The 13,985-nt window shown below is 54.4% G+C and overlaps 1 protein-coding gene across 8 annotated transcripts; it reads left to right on the plus strand.

The window, feature by feature from the left end:
• The first annotated feature begins 234 nt into the window (after positions 1 to 234).
• On the plus strand, positions 235 to 13,547 carry DMTN (dematin actin binding protein). Of its 8 annotated transcripts, XM_043452932.1 has the most exons (15): positions 235 to 376; positions 624 to 698; positions 1,436 to 1,591; positions 2,539 to 2,583; positions 2,922 to 3,021; positions 3,418 to 3,474; positions 3,715 to 3,867; positions 4,338 to 4,462; positions 5,351 to 5,456; positions 11,276 to 11,340; positions 11,498 to 11,546; positions 11,724 to 11,731; positions 11,916 to 11,981; positions 12,256 to 12,336; positions 12,462 to 13,547. In XM_043452932.1, exons 1-15 carry the CDS (start codon positions 359 to 361, stop codon positions 12,573 to 12,575), a joined length of 1,218 nt encoding a protein of 405 aa, XP_043308867.1. In that variant the 5' UTR covers positions 235 to 358; the 3' UTR covers positions 12,576 to 13,547. The 8 variants fall into 8 exon arrangements, with proteins under 8 accessions (XP_043308867.1, XP_043308869.1, XP_043308868.1 ...); XM_043452934.1 differs by lacking the exon at positions 11,916 to 11,981; XM_043452933.1 differs by lacking the exon at positions 2,539 to 2,583.
• Positions 13,548 to 13,985: the final 438 nt, after the last annotated feature.

The following is a 13,985-nucleotide window of genomic DNA, read 5'->3' on the forward strand; positions in this document are numbered from 1 at the left end:
GTTTTCCCGTCTCGCCGAGGGCCACAGGCAAGCTCGCTGTCCCCGCGGGCTGAGCAAATGAGAAAGCCGGAGCCCTGCTCCCCGGAGACACGCGGGGCCAGAGGGGCTGTCCTCGCCCGCGCCCTCGGAGATTGCCGGGTCAGCTGGCACGTTCTCCCTCCCCTTCCAGGCCCTGCACTAGGCCAGCAGCCTGGACAGTCACCGAGGGATGAGGGCGCCACAGCCTGGGGGAGCGCCTTCTCTGCTCTCGCGGCCCCGAGCGCGCAGCGCCCAGGAGCCGGACAGAGCCTGACGCCCGCGTCGTCTCCCCTCGCGCACGGGATCCCGAGAGTGATCCGACCGTCCACATCCTTGCTGCATGGAACGGCTGCAGAAGGTGCGCGGGGCTGCACCCACGCCGGGGCAGTGGGATGCTGGAGACAGAGGGGCACGCGGTTGGGGGCCCGGCTCCCTGCAGAGGGTCAGGTCCGGGAGTCGAGGGGGCCACCTGGTGGCTGCCCGTGGCACCGCACCCCGGGGCCCCGGAAGCCTAGGGAAGCCCTCCCCGACCCCTGCCCGCTTGCTCCAGCCCGGCCCTGGCACCCACGCACATTCCCACCCGCCTGCCTTCTCGCTCTCCCCAGCAACCACTTACCTCCCCTGGGAGCGTCAGCTCCTCCCGAGACTCCAGTGTTCCCGGCTCTCCCTCCGGCATCGTGGTGAGTACCCGTCGGCCACCAGAGTCCTCAGGCTGGGAGGAGGGAGGAGTCGGGGACAGGCAGCGTGCTGGGCAGCCTCACTCAGACGACGGTCCCGCCAGGGCTGGCAAGCAGAGAAAGCCCCAGATCCAGAGAAGATTCCGCGTCCCCCTCCCGCTGGTCTGGTCCTGTCTCGGATCCAAAGTGCCAGCTGAAGGACTATCATTGTTTTAAGATCACTCTAGCACCACCGACTAAATGGACATGAGCTTGAGTAAACTCCGGGAGTTGGTGATGGACAGGGAGGCCTGTCGGGCTGCAGTCCATGGAGTCACAAACAGTCAGACGCGACTGAGTGACTGAACGGACTGAAAACCCCTCAGGGGCTGCCCTGGTGGCCCAGTCTGTAAAGAATTCGCCTGCAGTGCAGGACACCCAGGGTCGATTCCTGGGTTAGGAAGATCCCCTGGAGAAGGGAATGGCATCTCACTCCAGTATTCTTGCCTGGAGAATCCCACGGACAGAGGAGCCTGGCGGGCTTCAATCCATGGGGTCACAGAGAGTCAGACACAATTGAGTGACTAACACTTTCACTTTAAATCCTTAGAATGAAAACAATAGAAATGTTGACTTATAGGAGCTGATCTCTATCATGGCTGCCCATCTTCTTCCTAATAAATTGCAAATCGGGCTTGTAAGGTCAGTATTCTAGATGAGGCTTTTGGCTCCTCTGTTCCATGGGTACCATTTCCCTTCAGGCCAAGATGGACAATCAAGTGCTGGGCTATAAGGACTTGGCTGCCATCCCCAAGGACAAGGCCATCCTGGACATCGAGAGGCCTGACCTCATGATCTATGAGCCCCACTTTACCTATTCTCTGCTGGAACACGTGGAGCTGCCCAGAAGCCGGGAGGTAAAGGGTGGGAGGGTCCTCTTGGATGGGACTCGGGGCAAAGGCTCCCCCAGCCGCACTGGGTGGGGAACAGAATCCCTCTCACACTTTCCTTCCTGGAGGCCAGATGCCAAAACAAGAAAGAGAACCTGTGCACGGGAATCACCAGTCAGCTGGTGACTTGAGTGTTTGTACTGCAGAGCAGGCAGAGATGGATTGGCCTCCAGCTGGTTCCAGGTAGAGAGCAGGAGAGGCCTTGTTTGAGTGATAGCAGCAGAGTGGGGTCATGTAGGAATGGGGCATGAGTGGGCAGAAAGTGAGCAAATTTGTGGAAAGCATACAGAAGCCAGCAGATCAGAGGCTGACTTCAGCAACCTGAGCTCGGAGGCCGGGAGCCCTAGCTGAGTGTGACCTGTGTGATGGTGTGGTCTCAGTTTCCCCTCCTCCAAAATAGAAGTGATATCTTTGCCGGTCCACCTCACCAGGTAGTCAAATGCATGAGATAGCTTGGGACAGGTATTTTGTAAACTGTATCGGGGAAGGGGGTCGTGTCATGGCTGAGCGGAGAGAGAGGGCCAGGCTATGGGGAGACTTAAATGCCTGGTGAGGGGCCCCGACTCCATCCTGGTTACTGTGGGTCTTGTCCCTTCCCTTCGTTGCTCGGCTCTGGGATCAGGGCCAGAGCCACCTTCAGCTGGCCCTCAGAGCACACGGACACTGCTCCAGAATCCTCAGCTTCTTCCACTTCTTCGTGGGTCCCCTGGAAAGTTTCAGGACCCTCTTCAGGAAAGAGAGGGTGGAGGGCCAGCCCTGAGAGCTGGCAAGGACTGAGAGAGAAGAGATGGCCCAGAAATCAGCTGAGCAATTGCAGGATTGGGCACGGGGGAAGAAGTGGCCCACCTGGGGTCCTAGGGACGAGGGTTTAATCCCACCCCTGTGGCTCTGACCAGCCTCCTCTCCATTCACAGCGCTCGCTGTCACCCAAATCCACATCCCCCCCACCATCCCCAGAGGTGAGTCTGCCCCGAACCTGACACTGGTCTAGCCCTGCTCTGATGGGGCTAACCCCTGCCCCACACACATCCAGACTGGGCTCGGCAGAACCTAGGGGGTGATGGAATCAGTGGACCTTGTCCTGTCACTGGCCAGCTCTGGGTCCATCTGTGTCTGACCCAAGATCTCATTTAATTCTTTCTCCTGGATCAGGCACCATTAGTAGATCAAGTCCTTGGATAGCCCTCCTCTGCCCTGGGGTTGGGGGCGTGTGGGCTGCTGGGTGGGAGCACCAAGATAGTAGAAGGGGTTGGGTGGGGGACCTGGAGCTGCAGTGAACCAAACTTCTGCTCTGCAGGTATGGGCCGAGAGCCGGTCTCCTGGAACCCTCTCTCAGGCTTCAGCCCCCAGAACTGCTGGGACCCCCCGGACCAGCCTGCCCCATTTCCACCATCCTGGTAGGTCTACTGTCAGTGTGGCTACACCCTTGCCCTAAGACCTCTTTTTTCCTTCAGGAACCCAATTGCCTTACTCTCAGTCCCCTATGCTCTGGAGTATACGCACACCACCAGAACTAACGCTGGAACCCAGGCAGAGCTCCCAGACAGGGTGGACCTGTTGCATTTTCCCTCCCACCCAGACAGAAAAGTGTAAAACATCCCAATCCCTGAGGGAGGGACAGTTCTAGGATCTCCAGTTCTGTCTTGGCTCTTGGCAGGCCCCCGAGAACTTTCTACCTCCTCCCAATCCATGTCTCCATTCCCTTCTCTGATCCAGCCTTCCCGTCATCATCACTGTCATCCCTCCCCATCATCACCACCTCCTTCTCATCCACTGTTGCTCCCTCTCCACAGAGACCACTCGCCCAGATTCCAATATCTACAAGAAGCCCCCCATCTACAAGCAGAGAGGTGAGGGTTCCCCTGAGGGACCAGCACCCACTTTCCCGCCACCTGCTGGGAGGCTGCACTGTGGGTGGGAGGGCCATAGGAGCAGAGATGTTCTTGTGCTCTTCCTCATGTATTCCTGTTGTATCCACGATCTTACAGGTGTGAAGAGGGAGACGTGAGCGAGTGGGGAGCTGGGGTGGGGGGTGGCCTGCTGAGCAGGGTATGCCCGGGCTGACCTTGACCTTCCCCCGACCCCTGCAGAGCCCACGGGAGGCAGCCCTCAGAGCAAGCACCCCATTGAGGACCTCATCATCGAATCCTCCAAGTTCCCTGCAGCCCAGCCTCCCGACCCTAACCAGCCAGCCAAGATCGAAACGGACTACTGGCCGTGTCCCCCATCACTGGCTGTTGTGGGTAGGAGAGACTGCTGGAGAGGGGAGAGGGAGGCCCAGACACTGCCTGGTAGGCCAGGCTGAAGCCCCAGGAACCCACCCCCACCCCCTGCATGAACCCTCCAGGCTCCTGCTCCCCCATCCCCAGCATTCCCATCCCTCTTGGTGTAAATGACCCTGCTTGTTAGTCATTCATTCACTTTCTGTTTATTTCTTTCACTGCTTAATAGACATCTGTCAAATTTCTACTGTGTCCCAGGCTCTGTGATGAGAGCTCTGAAAAGAGAAAGAGAAATGAGATGAGGTCTTGGTCCCCAGTGACTTTTAAGTCTTGTGAGCATGTGTGGCCTACCCAGCTTCACTGCAAGACTAGAAAACATTGCTTTTATTTTAACGATTTGTAGTGTTCCCTTCAAGGTGCAGCCCTAGAGAGACGCGAGTTGAGTGCGTGGTTGATTGACTGATGTGCCTGCTTTTGCCTGTGTCCCCCAGAGACAGAATGGCGGAAGCGGAAGGCATCGAGGAGGGGGGCCGAGGAGGAGGAGGAGGAGGACGACGACGACTCTGGGGAGGAGATGAAGGCACTCAGGGAGCGGCAGAGAGAGGAACTCAGTAAGGTAGCGTCCGGGGGCCCCCGCCCCCGCCCCCGCCCGCCTCCCTGTGTCGTCCTGGGCTTCCTTCCAACATGGCGGCTGGAGAGGAGCGAGGCGATCTCAGAACCCAAACCGGAAGCTCCCAGCCCTCTCAGAGCCTCGGAAGCCACAGGGCATCCTTCCGGTGTTTTCCATTCTGATCTGAGTGACTTCCTGTCTGAAGAGCATACTGGTCAGAACATGTGAGGAATTCCCCTTCTTTGCCAGGATGTCAGGCTATGCTTTGGAAGGGACATGGGGACTGCATGTCACCGTGGGGGCCGCCACCTATGATTCGGACCAAAAGCACAGGAAAGGGCGGCGTGGACAGTGCCAGGCTTCCGCAGCCACAGTAGTTCCTGGGGCGAGGAGAGAGCAGTGAGCGGACTGCTGGCCGCCAAGCAGAGAGAAGGGGTCCAGGGAGCCACAGAAAGGCCGCTGTTGGTGACATGGGCTTGTGCTCTGGGCACTGTGGCCTGGGGTGCAGAGGCCCCTGGGGCAGAGCTAACACCAAGCAGCTCTGCCTCCTTGCTCTCAAGCGTGACCAGACCCAATGTGGCAGAGCTTCCCACAAGAAGGACAGGCTCCACGGGCTCTGGGCTACCAGCCAGCCCTTCGGGAACTCTGTCCCCGCTCCTGCCTGTGCCACACCCAACTCCATACCTTTTGGAGATGAGAAACCAGTATCAGGACTTCCCTGGCAGTCCAGTGGTTAAGACTCCATGCTGCCAATGCAAGGAGCGCGGGTTCGATCCTTGGTCAGTGAACTAAGATCCCAGTTGCCATGCGATGCAGTCAAAAAATTAAAAACAAAAAAAGAAAGAAACAAGTACCGATGCTGCCTTGGATCCATCTTCCTTTCTCCTTCCCCAGGTTACTTCCAACTTGGGAAAGATGATCTTGAAAGAAGAGATGGAAAAGTCATTGCCTATCCGGAGGAAAACCCGCTCTCTGCCCGACCGGACACCCTTCCATACCTGTGAGTGTCACCGAGGGGGCTCAGAATCGCCTGGCTAGACCCTGAATCAAATACTCTGCTGAGTTTGTCACACGCCCAGCCCTGTGCCACTGTGGGTGTACAAGATGGAGAAGATTCTGGTGCTGGCTCAGGGTGCTCACACTCTCCTTAGGGCAAGAGCACCAGCGATGGAACAAAGTGAGATGACAAAAAGTGGCATCAGTTACAACAGAATTAGCTCATTTCATTTAATTCAACGAGCATTTATTGGGTGACTACCACATTGTTAGGGCTTCCCTGGTGGCTCAGAATGTAAAGAATCTGCTTGTAATACAGGAGACACAGGATATGCAGGTTCTATCCCGGGGTTGGGAAGATCCCCTGGAGAAAGGAATGGCAACCCACTCTAGTATTCTTGCCTGGGAAGTCCCATAGACAGAGGAACCTTATGGACTACAGTTCACGGGGTCACAAAGCATCGGACACGACTGAGTGAGCAACTCACACTTCACCATGTTCTTGATCCCCGGGGATATAAAGAGTAAAACACTACAGTGCTGCCTTCTGGTAGCTTCAGGGTATGGGGAGAAGTAACATGGAACTTGGGGTTTGAGCATAGCGTAGCAGGTGCTGGCAGATGAGAGCTACATTTGGAGTGCTTTGAGAGGATGCTGACAGGGCCTGGGTTCCAGAGTTGGAGTCTTGCAGAACGAGACACAGTGAGTGGGGGAGAATGGCAGTGACGATCCCAGGGATGGTGTGGGAGCAAAGGCCAGGAGCAGCAGACATCCAGCCAGCGGAAAGGGCCTCTGGAAGTCTGGAATTCCAGAGCACACAGCCTGTGGTAGAGTGGCCAGGGCTTTGGTGCCATAGTGCTCATCACCAGGGCTAGCCTGGTCTTCCTTCCAACATGGCGGCTGGAGGGGAGGGGGACAGATCTGAGAACCCCAAACTGGAAGCTTGAGGCCTCTCACTGCCTGGTCTTGGAAGCCATAGGGCGTCCTTCCAGTGCCTTCTTCTGGTCAGAGCAGCTCATCAGGCCCCCCAGACACAAGGGAGAGGAAAGAGATTCTGCTTCTTGATGAGAGGAACCACCCAAGGGCACACAGGCTCAGAGATGATGTTGCAAACCATCTTTGGAGACAATCTGCCACCCTTTCCAGTTGTCTGGGTAAAGACTAAAGATATTCATAGGTCAGGGAAGAGGGAATGAGTTTGAGAATTATACAGACGCAGTCTGTATAGTAATAACCTCGAACTTGAAATTTTTCAGTTTTACGATGGTGCGAAAGCAATGTACCTTCAGGAGAAGCTAACTGTTCGTCCAGTTTCGAGTGTTGACCTTTCCCAGGCTAGTGATGTGCAGTGTGATGCTCTCTTGACTTTTTTTTTTTTGGCCACATTGTGCGGCAAAGGAGATCAAACCTGCACCCGCGTGCTCAGGAAGCCTGGAATCTCAGCCACTGGACCACCAGGGTAGTCCCACGGTGCTTTCCTGAGATGCTCCCAGTCAGCCACACCATCAGGACAGGAAACACCCCACACACGTAACAACCACTCTGTACCCAGACAGCTGTTCTGTTTCTCACTTTGAGTACAATATGCAGTAGACTGCATGAGAGGTTCAACACTTTATTGTCAAACAGACTTTGTGTTAGAGGATTTTGCCCAGCAGTAGGCTCCTCTAAGGGGTCTGAGCACGTTTAAGGTTGACTGGGCTAAGCTCTGATGTTTGGTGGGTTCAGTGTATTAAATGTATTTTTTTTTAATGTTATTTATTTTATTTTTGACTGTGATGGGTCTTCATTGCCATGCAGGCTTTCTCTAGTTGCAGCGAGCTTGGGCTAATAATCTACTTGTGGTGGAAGGGCCTCTCATTGCAGTGGCTTTTCTTATTGTGGAGCACAGGCTCTAGGGTGCATGGGTTTCAGTAGTTGTGGCACATGGGCTCAGTAGTTGAGGCTCACAGTCTCATGAGTTGTGGCCCATGAGCTCAGTTGCCCCGTAGCATGTGGGAATCTTCCCAGACCAGGGATTGAACCAGAGTACCTCTCATTGCAAAGTGTATTCCTAACCACTGGACCACCAGTGACCCCTGTTAAATGCATTTTGACTTACGATGGTTTATGGGCTCGTGACTCCATCATAAGCCAAGGAAGATCTGTAGAGGAGTTGGAATAAACAGGACTGAGTGGCTGATTGGATTTGGGCAGTGAGGCAGAGATGAGTGGGGGTTTGCCTTGGGTTCCGGGTAATGACAAACCTGGGGCAGGTGTCAGGGGAAGACACTGGTTTGGCATATGTTGGGTCTTAAGTGCTTGTAGATGGGATACTGAGTTTGACTGAGTTGGAAGCTTGAAGGGTGAGTCAGAGCTCAGGTAGAATCTTCAGCTTATATGTTGTAGTGGGACCATGAGAAAAAATCCTATTGTGCAGAGAGAGAGGAGAGAAGGACAAGATACCGAGGGCTTAACAAGGTTCACCAAGGACTTAAGGGCTTGAGGAGCACTTAACTATGGTCCCCTGGGAGCACTGGCTGGGAAGAAGTGGGGAAAAAGACCCAGTCTTAGGATGCAGGAGGCTGACCTTGAAAGGGTCTGGGGACTTGGACCTGGGAACAGGCCACATGAGAAATTGGGCAAAGAATCTGCCTGCAGTGTGGAAGACCCCGGTTTGATCCCTAGGTTGGGAAGATCCCCTGGAGAAGGAATGGCAGACCACTCCAGTATTCCTGCCTGGAGAATCCCCATGGACTGAGGAGCCTGGTGTGCTACAGTCCATGGGGTCGCAAAGAGCCAGACACGACTGAGCGACTTAGCCCACACTCACGCTGAGCTCAGGGTGAGGCTCGGTGAGAGTGGCGAAGGTTCAGAACAGTTCCTGCTGGGAATGGGGGCTGGGTCGAGGGTTAGGGTCTGTAGTGATGCTCATCCCCATGGGGTGGGCTTCCCTGATGGCTCAGAGCGCCACACAGGGTGGTGCTTCCCATAGCCTGTGGGCTGAAGGGGAGCGCAAGGTTGATACAGATTAGAGTTTTTTTGTTTGTTTGTGTTTTAAAAAGAGGAGTTTTTTCTTCATATTAAATGTTTAAAATATTTAATTTATTTATTTGGCTGTGCTGGGTTTTAGCAGCATCAGGCAGGAGCTTCGATTTTCATTGTGGCATGCAGGATCTTTAGTTGCAGCATGTGGGATCTAGTTCCCTGACCAGGGATCGAACTCGGGACCCCTGCATTTGGAGCATGAAGTCTTAGCCCCTGGGCCACCAGGGAAGTCCCAGGGTTAGAGTTTTGTAAGGCAGGTGCTGAGGAACTAAGTGACCAGATGAGCTGCTAAATGTGGATGGAAGTCTGAAAGTAAAAGTGTTAGTCGCTAAATTGTATCCGACTCTTTGGGACCCCATGCACTGTAGCCCACCAGGTTCCTCTATCCATGGGATTATCTAGGCAAGAATACTGGAGTGGGTTGCCATTCCCTTCTATAGGGGATCTTCCCAACCCAGGGATCAAACCTGGGTCTCCTGCATTGCAGGCAGAGTCTTTACCATCTGAGCCACCAGGGAAATTCAAAATACTCAAGGTTATATGCCCAGTCACAGGTTGAAGGTCAGGGGAAAGTGGGGGATACAGATGCTGGAGGCCCCATGAGACTGACCCGCAGATGTGCCAGGAATGTGGCTGATGGAAAACTTCAAACAAAGAAGGGCACTGTGACCCCAAAGTGGGATACCCAGGCTTCAGTGTCAGGGTGAGGCCGCTGTGGGCAACAGGACCCAGGAACTGACCATTGGAAGGGGTTGCCTGCTGTGGAGCAGAGGTGAAGGTCACTGGGCTGGGGGACTCAAAGAACTGTGAAGGCTCATATATGGCTGGGCCATCCACCTGGTCATCGAACTGATGTTTCAGCCGGATGATATTTCAGTGTGGGTGGGAAGAGTTATGGTAGCCCTTTTTAGAGAATATAGAATAAATAGTTAAGGCCTGAAGAATGAGGCAGAAAGAGAGAGATGCCCCGGAGGTTGGATTCAGCCCTCATGCTCCACCAGGATTAACTAGTCAGGCAAAATTAGCTCTTTAATGTGCATTTGGCCTTGCAGAGCTGAATAGCGAAACGCCTGCCTCAGCATCATTGTTGGCATCTCTGAACTTGTATGGGACCAATGGTCATATGATAATAGTAGGTTACTAGCATAGCTGATCAGCCTTGACAATTGCAGAATTATGAACAAGCTTGTCATTCTGATTTAATGGTGACATTGAAAGTAATGGTCTCTTTCAAACATAAATAATCTATCTGGACGTAATTAGGAGTGAAAATCTTATAGTTGAAATTCTGCTAGTCCATTGAGGGAGAAGTGCATACTTATTATCACAAAAGTGAAGTACTTCAGTAATGAATGAAAGACTTCTCTGGTGGTCCCGTGACTAGGACTCCACACTCCCAATGTAGGGGCCCCAGGTTCAATTCCTGGTCAGGGAACTAGATCCTACAGGCCATAACTAAAGCCTGGCACAGCTAAATAAATAAATATTATTTAAAAATAATTAATGAGGATTGTGAAAACAGACAATTCTCTATATAAAAGTAAGAAGTATCAAGAGGAAAAAAACGAGGTTCCCCTAAATGCATTTTATTCTCACAAATTTCCAAATAACATATCTTATAAGAATGTTTGATGAAAACAATTATTCTTCACAATTTTGAGTCTATCCAGGCTAAACTTTCACGCACAAAGAAAATGCTGGTCAAAACAATTGCTATAGAATGCCAGCAAGGTCTAGTCTCTGGAGATGAAGGAATTTTGAGATTAGCCCAAACAAAGAAGCTTTCTAGCAAACCTGTTACTGAAAACCAATTTTCCTGAATTATAAGCTGTAGTTCTTGAAAGCTTAGTGGTATTGAAAGTGAAAGTGAAAGTTGCTCAGTCATGTCCGACTCTTTGCGACCCCATGGGCTGTAGCCTGCCAGGCTCCTCTGTCCATAGCATTTTCCAGGCAAGAATACTGGGGTGGGTAGCCATTCCCTTCTTTAGGGCATCTTCCCAACCCAGGGATCAAACCCAGGTCTCCCGCATTGCAGGCGGCTTCTTTACCATTTGAGCCACCAGGGAAGCCCTTAGTGATATTATTAGATGTCTAATTGCAAGTGACATCTGCTCTGGGAATGTCAAGTCTAAGCAACTGCGGTGCCATCTAGCAGCTGACAGTGCTGGGAAAATGACTGCTTCTGTTTTATGACATCAGGCATTTGAAATTTGATTACTAGCATTGCTAAACATAAAACTGTAATAATTCAATTCTTTTGACTTATTTTAGACTTACTTTTGTATCCGAGAGGTTCATTGTATGATGGTGAGCCTGATCACCTGGGGCTTCCCGGGTGGCGCTAGTGGTAAAGAACCTGTCTGCCAATGCAGGAGACGAGAGATGTGGGTTGATCCCTGAATTGGGAAGATCCCCTGGAGAAGGGAGTGGGAATCCATTCCAGTATTCTTGCCTGGAGAATCCCATGGACAGAGGAACCTGGTGGGCTACAGTTCACACGGTCGCATAGAGTCAGACATGACTTAGCTCATCATCTGACTCTGAATTTGAACACTTGAGCCTTTGGCCTAAATGTCTATTTTGCGCACATCCGTTAAAGAGAGGGGAGGCATTAGGGACAGTTCAGAACTGCAGCATGATGTCACCTGCTGCAGGTAAGAGGCAAGAGCTGGAAACCGAAAGAGGCCCACTGGGTTCCCCCAAGTCCCCTCTCCATGGCCCTGCACCTGGTAGGGGAGGCCAAGGAATGACTCTCAGGCCAAAGGGACTGAATCAGGGCTTCCTGCTCTCTTCCAGCCTTGCACGCAGGAACGTCTAAATCTTCTTCCCTCCCCGCCTATGGCAGGACCACCCTGAGCCGGGTAAGGTCCCAGCACCGAACGCACAGATTGCTGGGGTAGAGTGGGCATGTGGGGCCCGTGAGGGACGGGGTACTCGGGCACGCGGGCAGCGGGCAGGGGTGAAGGGGAACGATGCAGTACACTCCCATCTCCTCTGATCCCTTTGTGTCCTGTCCAGCTCCAGTCTACAGACTTCACCCCATCTGGGAGCGAGGCTGAAAGCCCAGGTGAGAGACAGGGCTGACTTGATGCTGGGCAAGGGGCTTGATCCAGCCCCAGGGGCAGCCGGTGCGTGCGATGTGGGCAGGGTTCTGTGGCCGGAGGTGGGGAGGCTGAACTGGCTGGTTGGAGGCCTGCTGACCTCAGAGCCACCTCTGAACAATAATGACTCTTCTCTCCCGCAGGCCTGCAGGTGAGTGCCCTCCGGAGGGGAACATGTGGACCACGGAAGCCACGGATGGATGGGGAGACTGGCAGTGCTGGGGGAGGGGGTTGTGGGGCCACGGAGTCACCTGGTGAGGCCGCAAGAAGCACATAGAAAGGCTGGGGAGGTCTCCTTGCCGCACTGTGGCTCACTGCGGCTTTGGTCTCCCCAGAATGGAGAGGGCCAGAGGGGGAGGATGGACCGGGGGAACTCCCTGCCCTGTGTGCTGGAGCAGAAGGTGAGGGGCAGGGGCAGAGGCAGGGGGTGGCGGGCAGGGGACAGAACCGGCTCTAGCGGGGGAGGGCCAGCTGGGGGAGAAGCCAGAGGAGTGAATGCACTGACGGGTCCTCCGGGCTGACGTTGGGAGGGGCAGCACGGAAATTGAATGGCAAGGTGGCATGAGCCCCCAGAGCCCCTGCAGGCTGATAAGGGGGCCTGGGGAATGGCAGGGGTAAGGCCCACAGGCACCTCTAGGAGCCTAATACTGGCCCCCTCTCCTCCCCCACCCCCAGATCTATCCTTATGAAATGCTGGTGGTGACCAATAGGGGGCGAACCAAGTTGCCTCCAGGTGTGGATCGGATGAGGCTGGAGGTATGCAGGGACCATGGGCAGGGTGGGAGAGGGGCTTCCTGCAGGGGAGGACCACGTCCTGGTCACTCGGCCCAGGCCCACCTGTGCCCCCTCCCCCTAAACTGCCACCGTGTGTCCCCTCACAGAGGCACCTGTCAGCAGAAGATTTCTCTAGGGTCTTCTCCATGTCTCCTGAAGAGTTTGGCAAGCTGGCTCTGTGGAAGCGGAACGAACTCAAGAAAAAGGCCTCTCTCTTCTGATGGATGGCCCCCACCCGCTCCATGACTGACCCTCACCCCTGCTGCTTCAGGACCCTGGAGCTGGGGTCCCAAGACCCCAGAGCATCATCTCTTGGTGGGGGGAGGAGGGAGGTGGTGCAGGGTTGGGGTTGGCTCCATCACCCAAGTTGAGGGGGAGCAAGACCTCTGCTGTGTTGGGGTTGTGGGGTGTGGACTTTCTTTCCCATGATGAGCTGGGACGGGGGAGGGGGGCCTCCTTCCCTCATCCCTGGTCCTCACAGTACAGGGCAAGCCCAGTGTGGACCCCAGCACACACAGAGTTAATGTTTGCATCCTCTTCCTGCCCCACCCCCACATGAATGTCCCCAGAAGAGAGTAATGAGAAATGAACACGGCACTTAGTGGTCAGGCCTGTCTGCTGGGTGGTGAGATCTCTTGGGCCTGGTAGGAGGTCCCATGCGGGTGGGGAGCAGCCAGGTAGGCAGAGAGCACCCCAGGACCCCGTGTGTACCCAAGCACTCCTCTGCAGCTCACCTGGGACAGGTTCCCCTGCACCTGGGCCTCCCGCCTCTCAGCTTTCAGCAGGGAGGCCACCTGGTCCTCCAGCTCGCGCCCTGCCCTGCCTTTGCGACCCCCAAGCTTCAAAGCCTCTTGCTCTAGTCCCATGGCTTCCCCAGAAGCCTGGGGCGTAGAGTGGAGATGTCGCCTATACAGACCCCCAGCCCACCATCAGCCTGCAGGCAGGGTTGGCTAGAATGCTGCCTTCTAGCATCCAGGTCTTGGGCGGAACCCATCTCCTTGGATGGGATCAGGAGCCAGGCTGAGTCCTGGCCACCGGTTCCGCCCATGCCCGTGTACCCCCCACCACGCTCTCTAAAGAATGTAATTTATTGGGGCACCCCCAGCTGCTTTCCTCACCTTATTCTCCGCCCTACCCTAATCACGCTCCCAGCTTTTCTTCTCTCCAAATACACATGTGTATATAATTATATATATATTTTTGCCCGGGTCTGGGTTTTGTTCCTGCCCAGACCCTGAGATCCCTTTCTGCCGTGTGTGTGTGTGTGTGTGTGTGTGTGTGTGTATGTATGTATGTATGTGATCATGCTGGGGGAGGGGGACTCTGCTTGAAATTAAAAGGTTGCATTGGGGCCCCAAATCTCTTTGTTCTTTATGAGCTTCCAGATCGGGGTAGGAGAGACAAGTGATGCCAGGCTGAGAAAAGCCATGGAGCAAGGGTTCAAATGGGGGGAGGGGGGAGGCAGAGTTGGAGGAGGGAGAGAGATGGTGCACATACTACCCGCCCCCTCCTGCCCCAGGAAAGCCGGGGCAGGCTGGCAGTTCCTGTCTGCCTCCTCTCCTTCAGGGGCCGAGCGATGGTGGCATGGACAAGGGGACAGAAAGACACACTCTGGAGGGTGATGTAGAACC

Source organism: Cervus canadensis, chromosome 30 (assembly GCF_019320065.1).
Source record: "Cervus canadensis isolate Bull #8, Minnesota chromosome 30, ASM1932006v1, whole genome shotgun sequence".
Taxonomy (NCBI): domain Eukaryota; kingdom Metazoa; phylum Chordata; class Mammalia; order Artiodactyla; family Cervidae; genus Cervus; species Cervus canadensis.